The 27,993-nt window shown below is 44.2% G+C and overlaps 1 protein-coding gene across 2 annotated transcripts in view; it reads left to right on the top strand.

The window, feature by feature from the left end:
* The first annotated feature begins 410 nt into the window (after positions 1-410).
* RAB3C (RAB3C, member RAS oncogene family) overlaps positions 411-27,993 on the top strand; it is a 277,904-nt gene continuing 250,321 nt past the window's right edge. Inside the window, exon 1 of one of the 2 annotated variants that reach the window (XM_082255342.1) lies at positions 411-628. In XM_082255342.1, coding sequence (XP_082111468.1) covers positions 611-628 — 18 coding nt within the window. In that variant the 5' untranslated portion in view covers positions 411-610. Of the gene's footprint in view, positions 629-1,205; positions 1,373-27,993 lie in introns of those variants that run through there. The other variant, XM_082255341.1, reaches the window with a different exon arrangement.

Consider the following 27,993-nt stretch of genomic DNA (forward strand, 5'->3'; position numbering starts at 1 on the left):
TTTTTGCATGCTAATCTCATATCGAAAATGAAGAGGTTACTAAACTTATGAAAATTCTCGTATAACAGAAAAAAAATTCAGAAGTGATGTACAGTATTGTATTGTATTTGTATTGTGTTTTCAGGTGAAAACTGTACTGATTAAATGAAAATCTGACAATCTTGTATCGTACGAGAAAAATGTTCGTGCTTCTCCCATCGAATAATATCGGATGAACTGTCGTGATCGGCTCTTGAAAAAACGATCAGATTATCATAGGATCGCTTCGAAAGCGGTATTTTTCGTCCGATTTTCTGATGGTGTGTACGGACCTTAAGGCTGGTCTAGAGGGAACTCATTTCCATCTCTTGAGTCAAGCCTAGAGCTAATTTACTAGTCCTGTGTTTACTCTGTAACTAGACACTTCCTGTGGCTTGCTGCTGAGAGCTGTGCTGCTTTGTCCTCCCAGCCCTGGTGTGTGATGTATGGTGCACACTGACTACTCTCCTGCAGCTGCTGGATGAGCTGATATTCAACAGACGCCACCTTGCATCACCAGCCTGACAAGCCACAACAACAGAACATCAAATCCAACCCAACTTGGACACATAGATCAGCAGGGAGCCATTGTATGGACTTATACGGGAAGGTAAGTCATCTGCACTTATTATTATGTCTGAACATGCATGCAGTAAAAAAAAAAAACAATAAACGACCGATGAGATATTTTTAGCTGAGATTTAAAAAAGTACAATGAGACGGCTAAAATAAAGATCCTCATCCTTGTGTTAAAGCTTTGTCAATGGAGTCTAATGTATCATGGGTATTTAAGCATCAGCTGTGGCATTGGCCCTTCTCAGTAGCATCCCTTATTAATTTAAGCTAAGATTAAGAAAAAATAAATGACAGTCAAATGACTAATATAGGGATCCTTATCTTTGTGTTAAAGCTTTGTGCATCAAGCCCAGTGCATGGGTATAAAAGCTACAGCTGCAGCATTTGCCCATCTCAGTAGCATGTTGGGGATCCCTTTCACTTTTCTACTTTAGGTTACACTATTGTAGAAAAAAAAGCTGTCAGATGGAAGCTGTGTGCTGCTGCATTGTGGGAGTTGTAGTTTGTGCATGCCATATGCTATAGCTATATGTATGGATGGATCAGCTCCTCCAGGACTACAAGATCCAGAGGAGGCGAGCCAGACAGGCAGTACATGTAAGGAGTGGACAGCTCCAGTGCTGATCTTACAGCCGGCCAGGAAGCAGAGAGAGAGAGAGTGCTGCTGAGAGATCAATCAGCTGACAGATACAGCCAGGAGCCTTCAGCTGTCATCCAGCCTTAAAGCAAGGCAAGAGGGAGAGCCACAGGCAGCATGAGACACGAGGCTCCCATGCAGGTCAGTAAGACAATGCAACTGAACGAAGCCTTTCCATGTGTGCACCATATTATGTGTAGGGCAGATGGGCAGGCTAGCCATAGACAAGGAGAGTCTTCATTGAGAGTAACAGAAAATCAGGCTAACCTTGCATTGACAGGATATGCTTTGACATTACCCCCTAATTTACATTATAATACAAAAGGGTTCATCGTTTATCCAAGGAGAATAAAAATCGCAATCATTCAGAGGTAGCCGATATGCCCCAATGTGTCGGAAAATGTGTACATGCCATTACCAGAGCATCAGAAGCTTGTATATTAATCCACACATTGGAGTTCAGCCAATTATTCTACATATTGCCAGACTCCCCGGAGAGATGCTAGGATTTTACCCCCTAAATCATCTGATTATCATAGGCTTGAAGAATTTGCATTTCCTGCTAAATTCATGACAAATACAACTGTTCTTAGAGGGTCCATACACCGTCTAACTTTACACTTTTAGAATCACTACTAATAATTATACACCATAAGGATCATGGAGCTGCGGACTATGAGTGAGTATTGGATAGAAGGCGATCATTTGATCATTTCAATCTCCATAATTGCTAAAAAACAATATGTGTGATTCAAGAGGGCATGACTGGTGGGCACTGAATGTCACATTTTACAACATCTCAGGATATCTTTATAATTTGCCAACATTGCAATCTTTGCATTCCATAGTTCAGTGGTCTGAGACTACATTATAGGATATAGTGCTATATATATATATATATATATAAACCCATATATAGAGATCTCCGTTGCCAGCAAAATATTACTGAAAGTGCAGCCTGTAATCTAGCTTTGGCTTGAAGACAATGTATGCAGTAGGAAATTACAATGGCTTTATGTACATCCATAGTACACTAGGTACAGTGCAAAGGCTTTCCTTGTAAACTATTTGAATGTATTTATTGGTATTGATTAACCCTTTCATTAAAATGCATTTAATTGCAACCCAGAATTGAAAGGGTCAATCCTCTAATGATGATTGGATGCCCATTCCCAGCAGCCTGTCAGTTTATGGTAAATACACAAACCAAGGTTCACATTGCACCTCACATCTGTGTACTGCTTGAATGAATTCTGCTCTAACACTTATGTTTTGCACTTAGGATGTTATATGAATGCTTGAATGGATTCTGCTAAACCATGTAAGCCATGAATCACAACTTACACAAATTTTGCTAAAACAGGTTCTGTTTTAAGGTGTTTGTTACATGCTGTGTGTATATACGGTGCATTTATATATATATATATTGTATATACTATATATACGGTATATATATATATATATAGATATATATATATATATATCTATATATATACATTTTTTTATTTTTTACGTCTTAATTTTTCTATAGTATAGTTTAGTGCAATTGTAAAGAACTGTTCTGGTTGAACATTATAAATCTAAAAAATCTGTACAGTGAAACTAACGCACGTATGGTGATTATCTGTTTTTACAGGCATGCTATAATTAGCATGTGGTTTGTGGGAGATACACTTACTTCCACAACAGATGATAATTACCAGAGCCATAGGAATCAGCAATCTTTTTTTATCATTTGACTTAAGCAAACTGAAATCTGATTGGTTGCTACGATTTAATATATTTTGCGTGTTTAAGCTTTGCTCTTTGACCCACCTTATGCAAAAAACTCATACTGAGTAAAGGGTGTACCAAAAATGATTTTCTAGTTTTTAAAGGTTTCTGGTCATTTAATTTACTCCCTGACTTTTCAGGGACCTTGAGGGTTAGATCTCCCCTCCATAGATCTATTCCCCTTACAACTGTTAAAATGTGAAGTAAGGGAAATCTCACTGCAGCAAAAACTCTGTTATAATGGCCACAGCAGGTGGGTGGAGTTGGGGACTTTGATCTCATGACTGGGGATATAAGGAGCTTTTAAGAAAATCAGCCTTTCATTCTTTCCCAAAATCTGTAATATTGGGTTTGGGTGTATAAAACCATCCTATTATAGGACCAATCAAGAGACATGAATATGATTCTACCTTTTGTGTATATCAAATAAAATAATATTTAACCATTCTTCCTATATATAATATTAACCAGGAATTGTAAATTATAATTCACTGGAGGATTCTGTATTCACTTCTGCTTTTAGCTAAACAGAACATACTTTACCAGGGAAATTCCACCTCCAACACACACATGGGCTTTTCCCTGTATCCTGCTCATAACATACACAATGGACTTCTCCCTTCATCTTACTGGCAGCACACACATGGGTCTTTCTACTACATCCTGCCCCCCCCCCGACACACACATTGGTCTTTCCTCTGTATCCTGCCCCCAGCACACACATTGGTCTTTCCTCTGTATCCTGCCCCGGACACACACATTAGTCTTTTCCCTGTACCCTGCCCCCAGCACACTCTGTTTTTTTCCCTGTATTCTGCCCCCGCACACATATTGGATTTTCCCCTGTATCCTGACCCCCGCACAAACACATTGGTCTTTCCCCTGCATCCTGCCCCCAGCACACATTGTTTTTTTTCCTGTATCCTGCCCCCCCCCCCCCCCCCCGCACATGCATTGCTCTTTCTCCTGCATCCGGCCCCCAGCACATACATTGGTCATTTTCTCTGTATTTGCCCCCCAGCACACACATTGGTCTTCCCCTGCATCCTGCCCCCAGCACACACATTGCTCTTTCCCCTGCATCCTGCCCCCAGCACACACATTGCTCTTTCCCCTGCATCCTGCCCCCAGCACACACATTGGTTTTCCCCTATATCATTCCCCCAGCACACACATTGCTCTTTCCCCTGCATCCTGCCCCCAGCACACACATTGCTCTTTCCCCTGCATCCTGCCCCCAGCAAACACATTGCTCTTTCCCCTGCATCCTGCCCCCAGCACACACATTGGTTTTCCCCTATATCATTTCCCCAGCACACACATTGGCCTTTCACCTGCATCCTGCCCCCAACACACACATTGGTCTTCCCCCTGCATCCTGCCCCCAGCACACACATTGGTCTTTCCCCTATATCATTCCCCCAGCACACACATTGGTCTTTCCCCTGCATCCTGCCCCCAGCACACACATTGATCTCTCCCCTGTATCCTGCCCCTAGCACACACATTGGTCTTTCTGCTATATCCTGCCCCCAGCACATACATTGGTCATTCCCCTGCATCCTGCCCCCAGCACACACATTGGTCTTTTCTCTGTATCCTGCCCCTAGCACACACATTGGTCTTTCCTCTGCATCCTGCCCCCAGCACACACATTGATCTCTCCCCTGTATCCTGCCCCTAGCACACACATTGGTCTTTCTGCTATATCCTGCCCCCAGCACATACATTGGTCATTCCCCTGCATCCTTCCCCATCACACACATTGGTCTTTCCCCTGCATTCTGCCCCCAGCACATACATTGGTCATTCCCCTGCATCCTGCCCCCAGCACACACATTGGTCTTTTCTCTGTATCCTGCCCCATCACATACATTGGTCTTTCCTCTGCATCCTGCCCCCCCCCACACACATTGGTCTTTCCCCTGCATCTTGCCCCCAGCACACACATTGGTCTTTTCTCTGTATTCTGCCCCATCACATACATTGGTCTTTCCCCTGCATCCTGCCCCCCGCACACACATTGGTCTTTCCCCTGCATTCTGCCACCCGCACACACATTGGTCTTTCCCCTGCATCCTGCCCCCCGCACACACATTGATCTTTCCCCTGCATTCTGCCACCCACACACACATTGGTCTTCCCCTGCATCCTGCCCCCAGCACACACATTGCTCTTTCCCCTGCATCCTGCCCCCCGCACACACATTGGTCTTTCCCCTGCATCCTGCCCCCAGCACACACATTGGTCTTTCCCTATATCATTCCCCCAACACACACATTGGCCTTTCACCTGCATCCTGCCCCCAACACACACATTGGTCTTCCCCCTGCATCCTGCCCCCAGCACACACATTGGTCTTTCCCCTATATCATTCCCCCAGCACACACATTGGTCTTTCCCCTGCATCCTGCCCCCAGCACACACATTGATCTCTCCCCTGTATCCTGCCCCTAGCACACACATTGGTCTTTCTGCTATATCCTGCCCCCAGCACATACATTGGTCATTCCCCTGCATCCTGCCCCCAGCACACACATTGGTCTTTCTGCTATATCCTGCCCCATCACATACATTGGTCTTTCCTCTGCATCCTGCCCCACACACACATTGGTCTTTCCCCTGCATTCTGCCCCCAGCACATACATTGGTCATTCCCCTGCATCCTGCCCCCAGCACACACATTGGTCTTTTCTCTGTATCCTGCCCCATCACATACATTGGTCTTTCCTCTGCATCCTGCCCCCCACACACACATTGGTCTTTCCCCTGCATCCTGCCCCCCGCACACACATTGGTCTTTCCCCTGCATTCTGCCACCCGCACACACATTGGTCTTTCCCCTGCATCCTGCCCCCCGCACACACATTGATCTTTCCCCTGCATTCTGCCACCCGCACACACATTGGTCTTCCCCTGCATCCTGCCCCCAGCACACACATTGCTCTTTCCCCTGCATCCTGCCCCCAGCACACACATTGGTCTTTCCCCTGCATCCTGCCCCCAGCACACACATTGGTCTTCCCCTATATCATTCCCCCAACACACACATTGGCGTTTCACCTGCATCCTGCCCCCAACACACACATTGGTCTTCCCCCTGCATCCTGCCCCCAGCACACACATTGGTCTTTCCCCTATATCATTCCCCCAGCACACACATTGGTCTTTCCCCTGCATCCTGCCCCCAGCACACACATTGATCTCTCCCCTGTATCCTGCCCCTAGCACACACATTGGTCTTTCTGCTATATCCTGCCCCCAGCACATACATTGGTCATTCCCCTGCATCCTGCCCCCAGCACACACATTGGTCTTTTCTCTGTATCCTGCCCCATCACATACATTGGTCTTTCCTCTGCATCCTGCCCCACACACACATTGGTCTTTCCCCTGCATCTTGCCCCCAGCACACACATTGGTCTTTTCTCTGTATTCTGCCCCATCACATACATTGGTCTTTCCCCTGCATCCTGCCCCCCGCACACACATTGGTCTTTCCCCTGCATCCTGCCCCCAGCACACACACATTGGTCATTTTCTCTGTATCCTACCCACAGCGCACACTTTGGTATTTTCTCTGTATCCTGCCCCCAGAACACACATTGGTGTTTGCCCTGCATTCTGACCCCAGCACACACATTGGTCTTTCCCCTGCATCCCTTCCCCAGCACACATTGCTCTTTCCCCTGTATCCTGACCTCAGCACACACATTGGTCTTTCCTCTGTATCCTTCCCCAGTACACACCTTGGCCTTTCCGCTGCATCCTACCCCCAGCACACACATTGGTCTTTTCTCTGTATCCTGCCCCATCACATACATTGGTCTTTCCCCTGCATCCTGCCCCCCACACACACATTGGTCTTTCCCCTGCATCTTGCCCCCAGCACACGCATTGGTCTTTTCTCTGTATCCTGCCCCATCACATACATTGGTCTTTCCCCTGCATCCTGCCCCCCGCACACACATTGGTCTTTCCCCTGCATTCTGCCCCTCGCACACACATTGGTCTTTCCCCTGCATCCTGCCCCCAGCACACACACATTGGTCATTTTCTCTGTATCCTACCCACAGCGCACACTTTGGTCTTTTCTCTGTATCCTGCCCACAGCGCACACTTTGGTCTTTTCTCTGTATGCTGCCCCCAGAACACACATTGGTGTTTGCCCTGCATTCTTGCCCCAGCACACACATTGGTCTTCCCCCTGCATCCCTCCCCCAGCACACATTGCTCTTTCCCCTGTATCCTGACCCCAGCACACACATTGGTCTTTCCTCTGTATCCTTCCCCAGTACACACCTTGGCCTTTCCCCTGCATCCTACCCCCAGCACACACATTGGTCATTTTCTCTGTATTCTGCCCACAGCGCACACTTTGGTCTTTTCTCTGTGTCCTGCCCTCAGAACACACATTGGTGTTTGCCCTGCATTCTGACCCCAGCACACACATTGTTTTTTCCCCTGCATCCATCCCAAAGCACACATTGGTTCTTCCCTGGCATCCTGCCCCCAGCACACACATTTGTCTTTCCCCTGCATCTTGCCACCAGCACACACATTGGTCTTTCCCCTGCATTCTGCCCCCAGCACACACATTGGTCTTTCCCCTGCATCCTGCCCCCCACACACACATTGGTCTTTCTCCTGCATCCTGCCCCCAGCACACACATTGGTCTTTCCCCTGTATTCTGCCCCAGCACACACATTGGTCTTTCCCCTGCATCCTGCTCCACCACACACAATAGTCTGCCACCTGCATCCTGCCCCTAACACACACATTGATCTTTCCCCTGCATCCTGCCCCCAGCACAGATTGGTTTTTCCCCTGCATCCTGCCCCCAGCACACACACTGGTCTTTCCCCTGTATTTTGCCCTCCCACACACACATTGGTTTTTCCCCTATATCATGCCCTCTTCACACACATTGGTCTTCCCCCTGCGTCCTGCCCCCAGTACACACATTGGTCTTTTCTCTGTACCCTGCCCCCAGCACACACATTGGTCTTTTCTCTGTACCCTGCCCCCAGTACACACATTGGTCTTTTCTCTGTACCCTGCCCCCAGCACACACATTGGTTTTTCCCCTTTATTCTGCCTCCCACACACACATTGGTCTTTCCCCAGTGTCCTGCCCTCAGCACACACATTGGTCTTTTCTCTGTATCCTGCCCCCTGCACGCACATTGGTCTAGTCCCTATATCATGCCCCCAGCACACACATTTGTCTGTCCCCTGCATCCTGCCCCCAGCACACACATTGGTCTTTCCCCTGTCCCCTGCCCCCAGAACACACATTTGTCTTTCCCCTGCATCCTGCCCTTAGCACACACATTGGTCTTTTCTCTGTATTCTGCCCCAGCACACACATTGGTCTTCCACCTGAATCCTGCCCCCATCACACACATTCGTCGTTCCCTGCACCCTGCCCCCAGCACACACATTGGACTTACCCCTGCATCCTATCCTCAGCACACACCTTGTTCTTTCACCTGCATCCTGCCCCAAGCACATCCATTGGTCTTTCCCCTTTATCATGCCCCCCCCCCCAGCACACAAATTGGTCTTCCACCTGAATCCTGCCTCCATCACACACATTGGTCTTTCCCTGCACCCTGCCCCCAGCACACACATTGGACTTACCCCTGCATCCTATCCTCAGCACACACCTTGTTCTTTCACCTGCATCCTGCCCCAAGCACATCCATTGGTCTTTCCCCTATATCATGCCCCCCCCCAGCACACACATTGGTCTTCCACCTGAATCCTGCCCCCATCACACACATTGGTCTTTCCCTGCACCCTGCCCCCAGCACACACATTGGACTTACCCCTGCATCCTATCCTCAGCACACACCTTGTTCTTTCACCTGCATCCTGCCCAAAGCACATCCATTGGTCTTTCCCCTATATAATGCCCCCAGCACACATTGGTCTTTTCCCTGCATCCTGCCATCAACACATACATTGGTCTTTTCCCTGCATCCTGCTCCCAGCACACACATTGGTCTATCCCCTGCATCCTGCCCCCCATCACATACATTAGTCTTTTCCCTGCATCCTGCCCTCAGCACACACATTGGTCTTTCCCTGTATCCTGCCCCCAGAACATACATTGGTCTTTCTCCTGCATTCTGCCCCCAGCACATACATTGGTCTTTCCGCTGCATCCTGCCCCCAGCACATACATTGGTCTTTCCCCTATATCCTGCCCCCAGCTCACACATTGGTCTTTTCTCTATATCCTGCCCCCAGTACACACATTGGTCTTTTCCATGCATCCTGACCCCCCCCTACCCACACACACACACATATTGGTCTTTCCCCTACTTTCTGCCCCTGGCGCACACATTGGTCTTTTCTCTGCATCTTGCCCCAGCTTACACATTGATCTTTCCCCTGCATCCTGCCCCCCAGCACACACATCGGTCTGTTCCCTACATCCTGCCCCCAGCACACAAATTGGTCTTTCCCCTGCATTCTTCCCCCAGTACACACATGGGTCTTTCCACTGTATACTGCCCCAGCACACACATTGGACTTCCCCCTGAATCCTGCCCTCAGCTTACACAATGGTCTTTTTTCTGCATCCTGCCCCCAGTTTACACATTGGTCTTTTCCCTGCATCCTGCCCCCAGCACACATTGGTCTTTTCTCTGCATCCTGCCCCCAGCACACATTGGTCTTTTCTCTGCATCCTGCCCCCAGCAAACATTGGTCTTTTCTCTGCATCCTGCCCCCAGCACACATTGGTCTTTTCTCGGCATCCTGCCCCTAGTTCACACATTGGTCTTTTCTCTACATCCTGCCCCTAGTTCACACATTGGTCTTTTCCCTGCATCCTGCCCCCAGCACACATTGGTCCTTTCTTGGCATCCTGCCTCCAGCACACATTGGTCTTTTCTCTGCATCCTGCCCCCAGCACACATTGGTCTTTTCTCTGCATCCTGCCCCTAGTTCACACATTGGTCCTTTCTTGGCATCCTGCCCCCAGCACACATTGGTCTTTTTTTCTGCATCCTGCCCCCAGCACACATTGGTCTTTTCTCTGCATCCTGCCCCCAGCACACATTGGTCTTTTCTCTGCATCCTGCCCCTAGGTCACACATTGGTCTTTTCTCTGTATCCTGCCCCTAGTTCACACATTGGTCTTTTCTCTACATCCTGCCCCTAGTTCACACATTGGTCTTTTCCCTGCATCCTGCCCCCAGCACACATTGGTCCTTTCTTGGCATCCTGCCCCCAGCACACATTGGTCTTTTCTCTGCATCCTGCCCCCAGCACACATTGGTCTTTTCTCTGCATCCTGCCCCTAGTTCACACATTGGTCTTTTCTCTGTATCCTGCCCCTAGTTCACACATTGGTCTTTTCTCTACATCCTGCCCCTAGTTCACACATTGGTCTTTTCCCTGCATCCTGCCCCCAGCACACATTGGTCCTTTCTTGGCATCCTGCCCCCAGCACACATTGGTCTTTTCTCTGCATCCTGCCCCCAGCACACATTGGTCTTTTCTCTGCATCCTGCCCCTAGTTCACACATTGGTCTTTTCTCTGCATCCTGTATCCTGACATTCGGTCAGTGTGTATAGCTGCTGTCTGATTGAGGCCGTTCATGAGAAAACCAGCAGCCAACCAGCGTTGCAGAGTGTTATGGCGGGGGGAATCTCCCTGTTAGAACACAAAGGCACATCAGGGGAGATAGCCGCACCAAAATCGCTTGTGTTGGTATGGAGATTTGTCCCTTTTTTTTTCGTTCATCCCGCTGGATTAAACAAAAAAAAATCTCAGTGTGTTTTCCCAGCTAAAGGTATCCCTGTTGGCACCACCCAGCTCAACAGAAGTTGACTGAACAATCAAACAGTCCAATCAGATGCAGGCACTGTTTAGATATACAAAAGCAGGCAGCGGGAAATTTGTCCATCTGTGCTATTTAGTATGAACGGAGGAGTCTGTTTGATTTCCTTTGTTCAGTCCCCAATTTGAACTAAAAAGCTTAAAAATATATACTGTATACATTTATGGTCAGCTTTAAGCCTCGCCCACATGAGTAGTTTTTTTTGTTCAACCCAGAACACTCCAGTCTGATCTGGAGCCAATCGGTAGACCTTTTTCAGTCATGCTCCTTCGACAGAACGCCAGGCTTCTGTCGGACCGGCTGCAGTACACTTGCCTCGGATAAACTGGTGAATGAGTCTGATTGTGATTTTAGATTCACGATCCTGGAAAGCTTGAGAGCCGATGATATCCAATAAAGAGATTCTCCTCCAACAAGGTAGATAGCTCAACTTGCCATATAATGGAAGTGTGAACAAAAGGAAAATGCTCATGGTGTAGTATGAAAATAAAATTTAAAAATACATTTCTAAGCCAGTACAATGTACAAAAGTAAAAATAGAACGGTAAACAAACTCACATCAGAAGCCACCATTTCAAAAATGGAGTGATAGCTGGACCTTAGGCGTTGAGGTAATAGCTCTACGCCCATTTCGCGTCAAACGCATCATCAAGAGCTTTTAAAATCATCAGGAGCTCAAAAGCTCCTGATGACGCGTTTGACGCGAAACGGCCTTAGAGCTATTACCTCAACGCCTAAGGTCCAGCCATCACTCTATTTTTGAAGTGGTGGCTTCTGATGTGAGTTTTTTTACTTTTCTTCTTTTACTTTTGTACATTGTAGTACTGGCTTAGAAATGTTTTGTTAAATTTTATTTTCATACTGCACCATGAGCATTTTCCTTTTGTTCACCCTTCCTCATATGGCAAGTTGAGCTATCTACCTTGTTGGAGGAGAATCTCTTTATATCATCGGCTCTCCAGGCTTTCCATGATCGGGAATTCCATTGACAAATGATATTGCTGTCCTATAACTTAGACAGCATTGGGCTCTGGTGAGTTTGAAATTTACCAACCTGGTGGAGGATACATCAACACGTGTGACCACAACCGCATATTTTTACACCGGGACACTTTAAATTAGTACTTGAATTAACTTTTTATCTTCATTTCAGTTGTTTTAATGCATTTTATATCCTTTCATTGGGACATTATTCACATAAATTCTGTGCACTTTATGCCTTTGCACTTTATGGTTTTGTGAGCGCTGCAATATTTGTATTCATGTTTATTTAGTGTATGTATATTTGCACTGTTTTGACAGCAGCTTATGTTAGTTTCACAATTTTCAAGCGCTGATTCGCCTTTTTATCTATGATTTTGGATTAGCTCAGATCGTTGCTTATTACTCTGTTGATAAACAAAGCTTTCTGGTATTAAAATGGATCTCCTATACGAAAGCATCTGAAGTAATTAAGGATGCCTCATAGCAAGTAATCCAGTTGAAATAAAGACTAGACAACTTAAACATTTGAATTTATTTGGTTTGTGTTCATGAAAATTCTTATTTCAGGCACCCAAGTTATTGTTGGCCATTGAGTTTATTCTAAGAAAACTGGGGCTAATTTATAAAAATTGAAGCAAAAGTAGACCTGAAATGTGGAGGTTCATTATTTGTTTTACAATGAAATGTCATGGACTGCTATAAACAGCAGATCCTCTATGTCTCCAGTGCCTCGTTTTTCACTTGGTCTGAAATGCAGAATGACTGTATTGCCTCCTGGCAACCAATGAGGTTGCGCCCTTCACTGGAAAATAACCCATGGGAAAAGAAAAGAGGAGAACCTGAGTGGCTGTTGTAGGACAATAGGCTCAGACATTCTGGCCAATCTAGCAAATACCAGAAGTCTGGTGCCTAAATGTATATGTAGGCTGTTGTCTTTTTTTTTTTTTTTTTTTTTTTTTTAGGCTGTTGTCAATTTGTGGGAGTTGCATAGCATCCAGTAGATATATTTATTTAGAAACATAAAGTTCCCTAGCAGCCCTTAAACAATCTAAACTTTAAGTTTCTATGGCTGATTTGCAAGGATGCAGCAGAGGCATTGCTACATTGAAAGTTTAAATTATAATTTCCCACTCTTTACCTAGATTTATTTTTAATCACCACTGGCATAACCATTTTTATAACCTTACATATAATATATACTGTATATGAACAGTGTACACGCAGGAGCCATTGTTTAGTTACAAACAAAATGGAAGGAACTCCTACCAACTCAGAAGGAACATATACACTCTGTATACCAACTCAGAAGGAACATACATTTGTATCCCAATGATGCCTTTCTCAACATCTTTAACATGTAGGAACCCTTTAAATAACTTTCATGTCTCAGTTAACCCCTGTTAATAATTACTATATCTACAGCTTACAGTACTTTAGTATAATGGTCATTGGGAAGAATGCTCCTTAAATTTGTCAAGTAGTAGCTAAAAATGTATGTAGGTACATATACAAAGTATATTCCCACGCGCCACTGGGAAGGGTAGGTTATAAAGTGCAAACAGTTTGAATAATTAAAAATATATAAAAATTATATAAATATGTGAAATATTTTTACCACAGCAAGCGCTGTATTTGGTCCATTGGACCATTCACCTACCAAGTAGCTAAAAATGTTGGTGCTTTAAGTGGAAACTTATCTGAAAGTCAAAAATTGCTCATTGCTCTAGGAACCCCTAGCAACCTCTGTAAGAACCTTGGTTGAGAAAGGCTGCCATAATAAGACCTTAACACAGGGCACCAGCACTGCAAAGCTACAGTGCTAATTGCAAAAGCACAGATGGGTATATTCATATTACAATGAGTAATTGTTTTAATTGAAAAAAATTCTGTGCTCATAAAAAACTTTCAACATCTTGATTGGCTCAGGCAGTGATTGAGAGAAACACATCTGCTGCCATTGTCTCTGACCACGATGCCCTCCAGATACCCACTAGAAGTCCACATTTGCCCCAGGTTTGAAACCTGCACCCAACTCTATATAGCGTTGTTACTCCTGAAAATTTTGCAGATAAATGTCATCAAATCTGGCCAAATCCAGTTACAGGATTCAAGCATTTGTAAAAAAAACCAAAAAAAAAACAAAACAAAACTCTGTAGCAAGGCGCTATACTAATTTGCTGGTTTCTTTTCCCAATTACAGTGGGAGAATTCAGTAGAACAGTAGAGTTGTATAATGTTATATTATGACATTGTGCTATAAATGTATTAGACTGTCTGTCTATGACGCAGTTGCAGTTCTATTCCTAGTTGTAGTTTCTTTATCTTTTGTGTCAAGCTGTCGGAGGAATCAAATCAGTGGTTGACTGTAATGGAAGCACAGTAATCTCTTCTACAGCTTCCGTCTTTTTGCTGCTCTTGCGCTCTCCACTGCCAAAGTCACTGAGCCCTATGGGAGGCTGTGTTATTAAAGCAAGATGTGTTCTGTTATCATTGGGAATAATGTGGCTAGATACAGCTGTGCGCTGCAGAGCATATTTGATTTCAGGCTTACCATTAACCTTCTTTATTGTGTTTGGCACACCAACTGGTATGTGTTGGACAGAAGAATAGAAAGAAGAGAGCATAGTAAATAAATTATTTCACTACTTAAGCATGTGCTTTCTATTAATAGAAGTTAGTTGTTCATGTCTTTAAAGATATACGTATTTATTCACATGCATACACATATATGGTTTTAAAGATTAAAAGCACTTAAAAAATACAGTAGCTGATACCTTCCATATACACAGGCAAGCAAGTTTTAGCTTGTGCTGTGCTTACTAAGGGTCCTACTTTTTAAAACTTCCTTCTTATTTTTTCTAATAAAGTCATCTGCGGTTTATGTCGCATTGTATCAAAGAAATTCCAGCATCCCTATAACTGTACCTATTCCCTAGGCTGGTCCACTACTGGCTGGCACAGCAGACTAAGAAGTGTTCAAAGTTAAAAGGATGACGAGGATGTCCTTTTTGCGCATTACACTTAAAAACATTGAAGTCCCTTTCCTTCATCTGTGGTTAGCTCAATTTTTTTTGTTCTTCTTTTTCCATCTGTTTTCCATTGGGGAGATTTCCCATCACTACCTGTCCTATATGCAAAACGGGAAGTGAGTGGAAACCCTCTAAAGTGAAAGAAATCCCAGGTTGCCATCAGGGACACCAGAACTAGTGTCCCCATTGGAAAATTTCCTCTTTATTTCTGTTCTGGTGTTAACCCACAATTTGGGATTTTTGTTCATTTTCACTCTTGGTGATAATGGTAAACAGGATAAAATAGAGGGGATACATCTCTTACAGGGGAACAGACAGCAATAAAAATCTGACAGGTCTTCCATTCCCTCTTTGCTCTATGCAAAACTAAAACAAAAAGGTTTGCGCTGTAATTTCAAAGCCTTTGTTTCTAATTTTTAGGGACTCGTTAAGGACTGGAATAGTACCACTAGATTGGCGTAGGGCCAATGTGGTGCCTATATTTAAAAAGGGATAAAAGTCTTTGCCAAGTAACTATAGACCTGTTAGTTTAACTTCTATAGTCAGGAAGATACTGGAGAGTTTAAGAAAAGACCACATAGATGTGTTCTTGCTGGAAAAAATATTTTAAGCAACTTACAGCATGGATTCATGAAAGACAGAAGTTGTCAAACAAACCTAGTTTCTTTTTATGAGGAGGTAAGTAAAACCTTGGACAGAGGGGTGGATGTGCATGTAGTGTTTGACACAGTTCCCCACACATGGCTAATGTGTAAGATAAAGTTTGTAAATGCATAGAAAATCAGGCTTAGATTACTTTCCTCCGGGTAAAGGGAATACACCGTATTAAAAATGGACTCGGTCCGACTGTTTGTGTTTAAAACTGAAGGACGTTCTAAAGGAGAACGCCCTTTGTACATTGTCAGAGTTGTGAGATATGTATGGTACATCACCGTGGGATGTCTGGGGATATAGACAGCTACAGCATTTTGTGGAGTCCCTTCCTAAGCCGTTGCGTTCCACTTGTGAGCTTGGCGCATGGGAGAGACTTGTGGATCAGGGGGGAGTCAGCAGAGGGATGATTTCGACCATCTATAAGATGCTCATATATCCCTGTCTGATCCTGGTCCCGGGGGGCTCCTTGGGGGTTGGGAGCACGAGTTGAGCGAATCATTATCAGAGAAATTAAGGGATAAGGTCATGGATTTTGTACACTCTACTTCAGTAGAGACAAGAATAAAAGAGGGGAACTATAAATTCTTAACGAGATGGTACTATGTCCCATCTAAATTGCATAAGATTGACGTCCTTTTTTTCCCACAAATACAGTAAACCCCCCTCCATTGCGGGGGTTACGTTCCGGACCCAGCCGCGAAAAGTGAAATTCCGCGAAATAGAAAAACCCTATTAAAATGCATTGTAGGCATGTTTTTTTCACTGTCACTGTATGTGTAAAAGCATTTTAAGGTCTTTAAACACACTTTTAAAACAATAGAAACTCATTTAAACACATAAAAGATACTGAGAGACATAGCAAGAGCTATGGAAAACACAAAAATATTTCATTTTTAATGATTTATATAGTAAAATAACATTACAAAAAAAAACGCGAATTACCAGGACCGCAAAAACTGAACCGCGATGTAGCGGGGGATTACTGTAGAGCTTTCTTTTGGTGGTATTTGATCACCTGTGCGATATTTATTTTTTTTGCACTATAAACCAAAAAGAGCGACAATTTTGAAAAAAGAACAATATTTTTCACATTCTTTTATATGAAATTCTCAAAAAAAATGTAAAAATCAAAATTGTTTAACATTTTAGGCCAATTTGTTTTCTGCTACATATTTTTGGTAAAAAAAATCACAATAAGCGCATTTTGATTGGTTTGCGCAAAAGTTATTGTGTTTACTAACTACGGGAAAGATTTATGTTATTTTTATTGTTTTTTTTTACTAGTAATGGCGGTGATCTGCAATTTTTTGCGGGACTGCGACATTGCGGTGGACAGATCGGACCCCTAACTGACAATTTTGACACTTTTGGGGGTACCAGTGACATTACTACAGTTATCAGTGCTAAAAATATGCACTGTTACTGTAAAAATGACACTGGCAGGGAAGGGGTTAACAGTATGGGTGATCAAGGGGTTAAGTCATGTGAACCAAGTCTTAGACTGGGAGGCATCTAGACTGAAAATACTTTCAAGGGCGCCCTGACTGGAAAAAGATTGAGAAACAATGATATAGAGGAACCCATCTCCTGTTAAGAGATTGCTTCCTTTATTTGCAGCTATCCCCACAGCTCCTCCTATGCAGCTTCTTTCTGCTGCCCCCCCCCCCCGTGTGCTCTACAGCCCCCCGTGCTTCTTCCTGCCCCTCAGTCCCCCTCATCCCCACAGCTTTGCAAGGTTCCCCCCTCCCCTCTCCCACTGGTGCTACAGGGGATCTGTCAGGATGAAGCCTTTTCTTAATGAAGAGTCAGTGATCCATACCGATCCCTGACCCTGTCTATTCATAACTGAAACATAGTAAACTGCGTTACAATGCTTCAGTATGTGAATGAATGGGAAGCTCTGTACAACGCTATTCCTATCCATTTATTCTGTGCAGTGGAGGCTTCAGAGAAGGAGATGGAAAGCCGTGTCTCAAAGGTGGAACATCAGAGGTCTGTTTAGACTTATTTCAGCAAAGCCCCCCAACGGGCTCCTAAAAAATTGTAAAAAAAAATGTTAAAAAATTATATTGTAAAAAAAAATTAATAAAACAAATGGTAGAAAAATTTTATAAAAATAAAAAACTACTGACACCAGTGGCAGAACTACCACACAAACATCGCACTTGAGACCGGGCTGGGAGGGAAGGGTCCCATCCAGGGTCAGGGGGCCCTTCATGGTTTCTTGCATCGGGGCCCTGAAGGTTCTAGTTACGCCACTGTCATATCCCAAGTTACATTAGTCCAAGCTGGATTAATGTACCTATGTAAAACATGACAAAGCCTGGAATAAAGGTTTCTCTAACCCATTCCCCCACCAAAAATGTAATATATTGCAGCCTACCAGTCCTTAAATGTGCTGGCTGCATTAACGCTTTTATTTTCACCAGGGGCTCCAGTTAGTTGGAGGCTTCATCTCCCAAAGTGTCAATGCTTACTCACCATACTGTGTCTTTGAAGGAGCGGTGTTGCTGCTCTCCTAATTTGGATGACAAACACCTTCTCCATTACATAGGGAAGAGCGGTAGCTCACAGAAGATTGATAAGGCCACAGAAAGTTTATCAGGATCATCCTGTATTTTTATGTGTTTACAAAAAGTGTACTTAGCCTGCATGGGCTTGTTCACCACCCCACTAAAAAAAAAGATCCCCAGTAGATCACTTTTTGGAGGTGTAGTGGTTACACCAGGAGGACCCGCTTGGTATGATGGGTTCTCTATACTTTGCCATGGCCCTGAAAACTGCTTCATCCCCTTTAAAACACCTGGTTAGGTAATGAGATGCTACAAACACCAACGGGCTCAGTTTTTTGTGTACTATCCACAATTGTGTTAGCATAAAGAAATAGGTACCAGGCTATGCTAAAGTAAATAAAACTATTATATTATCACCAAGTAAAAAAAAAATGGCAATGCACAGAAATCAATAAACGGTAAAGGAGTCTGTTTGAATACAATAAACTAACTGACGAGACTACTAGGCTAATATGACAGTAAAAGTGGTTGTAAAGGCATTTTTTTTTTTTCTAAAATAAAAAACATGTTATACTTACCTGTTCTGTGCAATATTATTGTATAGAGTGGCCCAAACCTCCTCTTCTGGGGTCCCCCATCCATGCTCTAGACTCTTCTTCTTCTGTGTGCAACACCATAGAAAGTCACTTGCTATGGGGGCGCACATGTGGGCTTGCACTTGCACTGATCTTTGTGCATCCATAGACACACACAGTGCGGCTCGGAGATGATACGTTGACTCCTGAATACCTGTTTTAACCAGTGACAGCTCATTGCACCACAACACAACCACAGGCATCACATATGGTTGCTACTGTATATTCTCCAAAAACACTCCAGCACTAAATCTAGGGGTTTTCCAAATCCATTCTTCAGTCCACAATTCCTCTTTGGGGTGCAGTCCTCCTCAGACTAGGGAATCTTCAATACACTGCAAAAATACACAGAAGGGCGCAATAGACAATTTTATTGAATCCACCAAGAGAAATGGATACTCACAAGCAGATAAAAACAACAAGCATAAAACTGGTGTATTTCAGCAAAGCGCAGTGTACCCATCTTAGGACCAAATGATTGGATGGTTGACGCATTTTGGGTGAAAGACCCCCCTTCCTCAGAGTCACACCATGTTCCGCTGAAATACACCAGTTTTATGCTTGTTGTTTTTATCCGCTTGTGAGTATCCATTTGTCTTGGTGGATTCATTAAAATTGTATGCACAAGGTGTTAGTCATTGGAAAAGGGGGATATCAGCTTCCCCAAAATGTTGGGTTAGATTTCCATCTCTTTTTACTCACCAGGATGTTGGTGTGTTCTGTGTGCTACCTATATATGCGTATATGTACAGTATATCCACCTGTTATTTACTAAAATGTTACGCCTGGTACACACGGGCCGAATATCGGCCAAAATCGTCCGGTTCATCAGACACAGGACGATATTCGGCCTATGTGTACACCAGCCTGTCCGCCAGAAGGCGGTTGAACGTCCAGCTAAAAAAAACAATGTTTGTGAGCGCTTCCCTGTGTGTTCTGGCGGGGGCGGTCCCCCTGTCGGGTCACAATAGCTCAGCGGGAGATCGCTGTACTAACATCACATAAATAGTACAGCAGGCTCCTCCCAAGCTCTGCAGCTTTTTTTTGTTCAGCCTGCTACCAGACATTAGTCTATGTGTATTGGCCATCCCCAGGTGCATATTTTGTATAACATATCTGTTTTGATTAAAAATATTTTGTATTGGCAATGCCAATGTCCAGAGAGCTACAACTCACAGCAGCCAATCAGATTTCAGATTACTCAGTTCAGATCAGTCAAACATCATTTCTAATTTAACTATACTTTTCTTGTTGCCTATTATGCATGAAGGTATTCATTTGTATAAATTTAACATTTTTTTATGTTATTTTTTTCCTATTTTTAGTAAGTGCTCATTAGACAATAGAAGTGGGATTGATTTGCTTACATTACATGCACATTTTCGATACACGAATACTAGGGTGTAATGAGCATAATTATGATAATTGTATTCATGTAGATATGCTATCGGGCATGAATATGAAATTAAGCGTCCAGCTTACATTAAAGTTCACACTTTGCCCTTGGAAAGCAAGCAGCGGGTGCTGTGTTCTCATTCATAGGGCTAGACAAACAAAAATAAACCACATCGAATAAAAATTCTGTGTACATTGCAAGTACAAAAGAATGCCAACATCATCATGTCTACAAAAATTACTTTATTAAAGAAGAACTCCACAATGAAAGGCTTTCCCCTACTTTGCAGAGGGTTTCTCATTTTCTGCTGTGTTTTCAGAAAAGAAAGTGAAGGATAATAAAAAAAAACAAAAAAACTGACAAAGGTTGTAGCCCTTCCATATACTATCCAAAACTCAAAAGGTTTGGGTTTTCAATATACGGAAAGGTTTGGGTTTTCGATATACGGTATTTTGAAGTACAGTGTATCAAAAACCAAACCAATTTAGCATAGGAGGGATCGTCATCATTGCATAAGCAAAAGTTAAAGCAGACCTTCACTTGTTCCTTCCTCACACAAAAAAACATGTTTTCCCATTGTCTTCTTTTCTCCAGCCAGATTTTTTTTAACCACTTAAGCCCCGGAAGATTTTACCCCCTTCCTGACCAGGGCCTATTTTGCGATTCGGCACTGCGTGACTTTAACGGACAATTGCGCGGCCATGCGACGCTGTACCCAAATGAAATTGATGTCCTTTTTTTCCCACAAACAGAGCTTTCTTTTGGTGGTATTTGATTACCTGTGCGATTTTTTGATCATGTGCTATAAACAAAAAAAGAGCGTCAATTTTGCAAAAATAACAATATTTTTCACATGTTTTTTATATGAAATTCCCCCCCCCCCCCCCCCCAAAAAATGTAAAAATCTAAATTTTTTAACATTTTCGGCCAATTTGTTTTATACTACATATGTTTGGTAAAGAAAATCGCAAAAAGCGTATTTTGATTGGTTTGCGCAAAAGTTATCGCGTTTACTAACAAAGGGAAAGATTTTTGTCATTTTTGTTGTTTTTTTTTAACGCGTAATGGCGGCGATCTGCAATTTTTTTGCGGTACTGCGACATTGCGGCGGACAGATCGGACCCTTGACTGACATTTTTGACGCTTTTGGGGTTACCAGTGACATTTCTACAGTAATCAGTGCTATACATATGCACTGTTACTGTAAAATTACACTGGCAGTGAATGGGTTAACTTGTTTTGAGAGGGAGGGGTTATGTGTGTCCCTAGGGGCGTGATTCTAACTGTGATTGGCTGTGGCTTGTGGTGTAGGAACAGTGATCAACGGTCCTACATAGTAGAACTGTATGATCACTATTCCTACACAAGGGAGAATGACAGGCGGCTTGTTTACATCAGCCTCCTGCCTTTCTCCCTCTGCACCGACGATCGCAGAGTGACCGGTGGACATCGGGTCCGCCGGTCACACGCGCGGGGGGGGGCCGTGACCTGCGGGAGCGCGCTCGCTCCCTAGACCCTCACAGGCTAGCGACGTAGTACTACGTCGCTCTGCCTGTGAGGGGCTGACTGCCGACGTAAATAGTCGTGCGGCAGTCGGCAAGTGGTTAAAAAGGAGACTCTTTTATTTACTTTTTTTGTTTTTTACTTTACCCCACCACCTCACCTCCATTCTGGCCTAGACATCAGCCTTGCTCATGGAGCCTCCTGGAACATGTATTTGACCCATCACAAAAGGCATCAGATGAGGTTTCACGCAGTGCAGGAGGGAGGACCTGGTGCCATGTCATCAGAAAGCTTGCTGCAGGAAAAAGACAGTTATCACTTTATTGTTATTATACAGCATTTATGTAGCGCCAACAGTTTGCGCAGTGCTTTACAGTATAAAGGGGGACAGTACAATTACAGCACAGTTCAATACAGAAGTAACAGGAGGGCCCTGTTCATGAAGCTTACAAGCTAAAGGGAGGGGGGGTTGGTAGAAAAGGTAATAGTTGCAGGAAATTATCTGATGGAGGTGACTGAAGTACAGCTTTAGGTGGAGGTTGGGTAGGCATTCCTGAGTAAATGGGTTTCAAAAATTGCCTAAAGTCGAACAGAGTAGGAGCTGAACAGACATACTGGGGTAGGGAGTTCCTGAAGATGGGAGAGGTTCTGGAAAAGTCCTGGAGGTGAGCATCGGGGGAGGTAACAAGGGAGCTAGAGAGCTAGATGTCTTGGGAGGAGTGGAGAGGATGCTTTGGGTGATATCTGCAGAAGAGGTTAGTGATGTAGCTGGGGGCAGTGTTGTGGGTGGCTTTGTATACTGTGGTTAGTATTTCGAATTTTATACGGTGGGGTAGTGGAAGTCAGTGAAGGGATTGGCAAAGAGGGACAGCAGTCATGGATTGGTTAGTAAGGTGTATAAGCCTGGCAGGGCGCATTCGATATCGATTGAATGGGGGTTAGGCTGTGTAAAGGTAGGCCAATGAGAGGAGGAAGTTGCAGTAGTCACAGCAGGATATAACCAAGGAGTGAATAAGTTGTTTTGTGGTGCCCTTAGTCAGGAAGGGGCGCATTCTGGAAATGTTGTGGAGGTTAAGGCAGCAACATTTAGCTAGTGCTTAGATCTTATATATAGGGCCTGAAGCAGAGGTCAGAGTCTAGTATTACACCTAGCACCCTGGAATGTGTGGAGGGATCAATGGTTGTGCCGTTGATCTCAATGGTACATTTAAGGGGGAAGGGGACTTGGGAGATGGAAATGTTTCATCGTCAGTTTTAGATAAATTACATTTCAGGAAGTGGGGTGACATGCTCACTGATAGGTCACTTAGTAAATTTGTGATAGCTGAGGAGATCGAGGGGGTGAGCTGGGGAGTAGAGAGATAGATCCAGGTGTCGTCAGAGTAGAGGGGGTATTGGTAGTTGGCCCCTGATGACATAGAATAGATGATGACAGAGCAGGACCAGGAAACGTTGTAGCAGAGCGAGCGTCAAACTCCAGAAGAATCATGATGAATACACTGGGCGTGCAAGTAAAATGTATGGTAGTTGCAGCTATCCCAGTATATAATGTATGAGAGGGTAAAAAAAATTACCATATGTGGGGGGGGGGGGGGAATTCTGTAACTGAATTATAAATGTGCATATTAAAAATCAACTAAGAGTATGGGAAATTTTACCCAAATATCCTCTCTTCCTGTAAAAGTTGGCTCTGGTGCCACTGGGACAGGAAAAGGACAGGAAAAGAATGAATACTTCCCACACAGAAGCTAGGGAACAGGCACTAATAAAAACCTATAAAACAATCAAGTAAAAGATGTTATATGCGCAAAGAATGGTAATTAGAAAGCTTTTCCCACTTATACGTAGAAGCTTAGATTTGCCCTCCGGGCTCCAACCAGCAAGAACATAAACAATATAAAAAGATCACAACGTTGCCACTTCCAAGATCTAGACATAATCTTTAGTTGGCTTAAAACCATTCTCAAATACATACAGGTCCTTCTCAAAAAATTAGCATATTGAGATAAAGTTCATTATTTTCTGTAATGTACTGATAAACATTAGACTTTCATATATTTTAGATTCATTACACACAACTGAAGTAGTGCAAGCCTTTTATTGTTTTAAAGCGGAGTTCCACCCTGGATTTGTTTTTTTTTTTTTTAATACCCCCGGGACAGTCAGGGCTAGTGCATTCCACAATGGCTAGCCTCTGATCTGTCCCGGGTTGCACTTACCTGCAAGACGAAATACTTACCTTGCAAACGTCTTGTCCAGCGCTGCCATCTCAGATGTGGGCAGCTTGAAGCCAGCGCGTCCTCTTCGGCGTCTTCTTCCGCCTTCTGTGGTCCCACGATGCTCTGCGCCGGCCCCAACGTCACTTCCGGGTCGCGCGCGTCACCCCTCCACAGCTTCTGGGCATGCCCAGAAGCTGTTTAGAAGGGGATGACGCGCGCGACCCGGAACTGACGTCGGGGCCGGTGCAGGCGCAATGATTCCTGGGAGCTATGACGTCCAGCTCCCAGGAATCATTGCAGAGCCAGGAAGTGACGACGGGCCGCGGCCGAGGAAGGAGGAAGAAGGAAGTAAGGTAAGTATATTTTGTTCGCTACGAGGTAAGTAAAAAAAAAAAAAAATGCGATTATCCATTTCTTTTTCAGGTGACCCGGAGCGAGAAGATGGAGGTAAGTATAAAAATAGGGTGGAACTCCACTTTAATATTTGATGATTTTGGCATACAGCTCATGAAAAACCAAAATTCCTATCTCAAAAAATTAGCATATCATGAAAAGGTTCTCTAAACGAGCTATTAACCTAATCATCTGAATCAACTGAATAAAACAAATTTATGCAGCGCTAGCAATGAATTAGTGAAGATATAAAATTATAAAATTATGATAGAATCAATCTATATCATACAAGAAATCATAATATAATGTATCAATCACACTAAGTGCATAAAATAACTACAATAATTATATAAAGTGCATGATAAACTAAAAAATTAAAAAATTAGGTATAGATTTCAAGTGAGAAGATTAAAGTGCATAAATAAATAATTTGGTGAAAAAAGTCCTTATTGATGATCCAATAGGTGCCAAAGTGCCAAGTGAATAAAGGTGCTTATAAGGTGAAGGTGCCCTCTTGGCTCCCCACTCACCGGATTGCGATTGTAAAAAAGCCCTTGGTATTATTGCACATTTGCCCAGGATCTGATGTGGGGTTCCTCCGATGTGACCTCCAAATTGAAATCGTCTCCGATATCACCATTAAAAGAAAAAAGGGCCATACATCGTGAAGTACGTAGGTATATTTTATTTCCCCAAAAAGCGATTCAATACTTACAGGATAAAAAGGTTAAAAAAGCATGTATCAAACAAAGCGAGTGGCGCCGCTCGTAGCGTGCGTTCCACATACAGGAAGTTCCCAACCGGAAATGACGTTACGTCCGCAACCGGAAGTGCGTCAATGCGTTTCGCCGTCACACACAGCGTCTTCAAAGGTCCTTTGAAGACGCTGTGTGTGACGGCGAAACGCGTTGACGCACTTCCGGTTGCGGACGTAACGTCATTTCCGGTTGGGAACTTCCTGTATGTGGAACGCACGCTACGAGCGGCGCCACTCGCTTTGTTTGATACATGCTTTTTTAACCTTTTTATCCTGTAAGTATTGAATTGCTTTTTGGGGAAATAAAATATACCTACGTACTTCACGATGTATGGCCCTTTTTTCTTTTAATGGTGATATCGGAGACGATTTCAATTTGGAGGTCACATCGGAGGAACCCCACATCAGATCCTGGGCAAATGTGCAATAATACCAAGGGCTTTTTTACAATCGCAATCCGGTGAGTGGGGAACCAAGAGGGCACCTTCACCTTATAAGCACCTTTATTCACTTGGCACTTTGGCACCTATTGGATCATCAATAAGGACTTTTTTCACCAAATTATTTATTTATGCACTTTAATCTTCTCACTTGAAATCTATACCTAATTTTTTAATTTTTTAGTTTATCATGCACTTTATATAATTATTGTAGTTATTTTATGCACTTAGTGTGATTGATACATTATATTATGATTTCTTGTATGATATAGATTGATTCTATCATAATTTTATAATTTTATATCTTCACTAATTCATTGCTAGCGCTGCATAAATTTGTTTTATTCATTTATTCTAAGATTTTTCTTAGTGTTTGCAGCAGCTGCACACTTTCACAGTTTATCACCATAATTTATCACTATTGTGCAGCGCGGGTTTAAATTTGTTTTTTCATCTGAATCAACTAATTAACTCTAAACACCTGAGGATTGAACCTGAAGATTCCTGAGGCTTTTAAAAACTCCCAGCCTGGTTCATTACTCAAAACCGCAATCATGGGTAAGACTGCCGACCTGACTGCTGTCCAGAAGGCCATCATTGACACCCTCAAGCAAGAGGGTAAGACACAGAAAGACATTTCTGAACGAATAGGCTTTTCCCAGAGTGCTGTATCAAGGCACCTCAGTGGGAAGTCTGTGGGAAGGAAAAAGTGTGGCAGAAAACGCTGCACAATGAGAAGAGGTGGAGAAGGACCGATTCCAGACCTTGGGGGACCTGCGGAAGCAGTGGACTGAGTCTGGAGTAGAAACATCTAGAGCCACCGTGTACAGGCGTGTGCTGGAAATCGGCTACAGGTGCCGCATTCCCCAGGTCAAGCCACTTTTGAACCAGAAACAGCGGCAGAAGCGCCTGACCTGGGCTACAGAGAAGCAGCACTGGACTGTTGCTCAGTGGTCCAAAGTACTTTTTTTGGATGAAAGCAAATTTTGCATGTCATTCGGAAATCAAGGTGCCAGAGTCTGGAGGAAGACTGGGGAGAGGGAAATGCCAAAATGCCTTAAGTCCAGTGTCAAGTACCCACAGTCAGTGATGGTCTGGGGTGCCATGTCAGCTGCTGGTGTTGGTCCACTGTGTTTTATCAAGGGCAGGGTCAATGCAGCTAGATATCAGGAGATTTTGGAGCACTTCATGCTTCCATCTGCTGAAAAGCTTTATGGAGATGAAGATTTCATTTTTCAGCACGACCTGGCACCTGCTCACAGTGCCAAAACCACTGGTAAATGGTTTACTGACCATGGTATTACTGTGCTCAATTGGCCTGCCAACTCTCCTGACATGAACCCCATAGAGAATCTGTGGGATGTTGTGAAGAGAAAGTTGAAAGACGCAAGACCCAACACTCTGGATGAGCTCAAGGCTGCTATCGAAGCATCCTGGGCCTCCATAACACCTCAGCAGTGCCACAGGCTGATTGCCTCCATGCCACGCCGCATTGAAGCAGTCATTTCTGCAAAAGGATTCCCGACCAAGTATTGAGTGCATAACTGAACATAATTATTTGAAGGTTGACTTTTTTTGTATTAACCACTTTAATACAGGGCACTTCCCTCCCTTCCCGCCCAGGCCAATTTTCCCCTTTTAGCGCTGTTGCATTTTGAATGACAATTGCGCGGTCATGCAACACTGTACCTACACCAAATTTATGTCATTTTCCCCCCACAAATAGAGCTTTCTTTCGGTGGTATTTGATCATCTGTGCGATTTTTACTTTTTGCTAAACAAATAAAAAAAGACCGAAAAGTTTAAAAAAAAAAAAAAAAAATTTTGTTTATGTTATACAATTTTGTAAATAAATAATTTTTTTCCTGCACTGATGAGCACTGATGAGACTGCACTGACAGGCACTGATGAGGAGGCACTGATGGGGTGGCACTGATGGGGTGGCACTGATGGGGTGGCACTGATAGGCGGCACTGATAGGCGGCACTAATATGCGGCACTGATAGGCACTGATATGTGGCACTGATAGGTAGCACTGATATGCAGCATTGGTGGGCACTGATAGGCGGCACTGCTGGGCACTGATAGGCGGCATTGATGGGCACTGATAGGTGGCACTGACGGGCACTGATAGGTGGCACTGACGGGCACTAATGGGCACTGATAGGCAGCACTGGTGGGCACTGATGGGCGGCACTGATTGGCACTGACGGGCGGCACTGATGGGCACTAATGGGCACTGATAGGCGGCACCGGTGGGCAATAATGGGCACTGGTGGGCGACACTTAAGGGTGGCAATGATGGGCACTTGTGGGCAGCACTGATAGGGAGGGCACTGGTGGGCAGCACTGATGGGGTGGGCAATGGGGGGCTCCCTGAGCCCTGATTGCCATCCCTGGTGGCCATAGTGGGCATCCCTGGGGTCATAGTGGGCATCCCTGGGGTCATAGTGGGCATCCCTGGTGGATCTAGTGGCATCCCCCCCCCGAGGGTCTGCACTGGTAATCAATGATCTGATTACCAGTGCCGACCCCCCCCCCCTGTCAGGGGAGCCGCCGATCGGCGCTCCTTTACTCGTGCCTGTCAGGCACGAACTAAGGAAAGCCGA

The sequence above is a fragment of the Pelophylax lessonae genome (genome assembly GCF_965119305.1).
Source record: "Pelophylax lessonae genome assembly, chromosome: 1".
Lineage (NCBI taxonomy): Eukaryota > Metazoa > Chordata > Amphibia > Anura > Ranidae > Pelophylax > Pelophylax lessonae.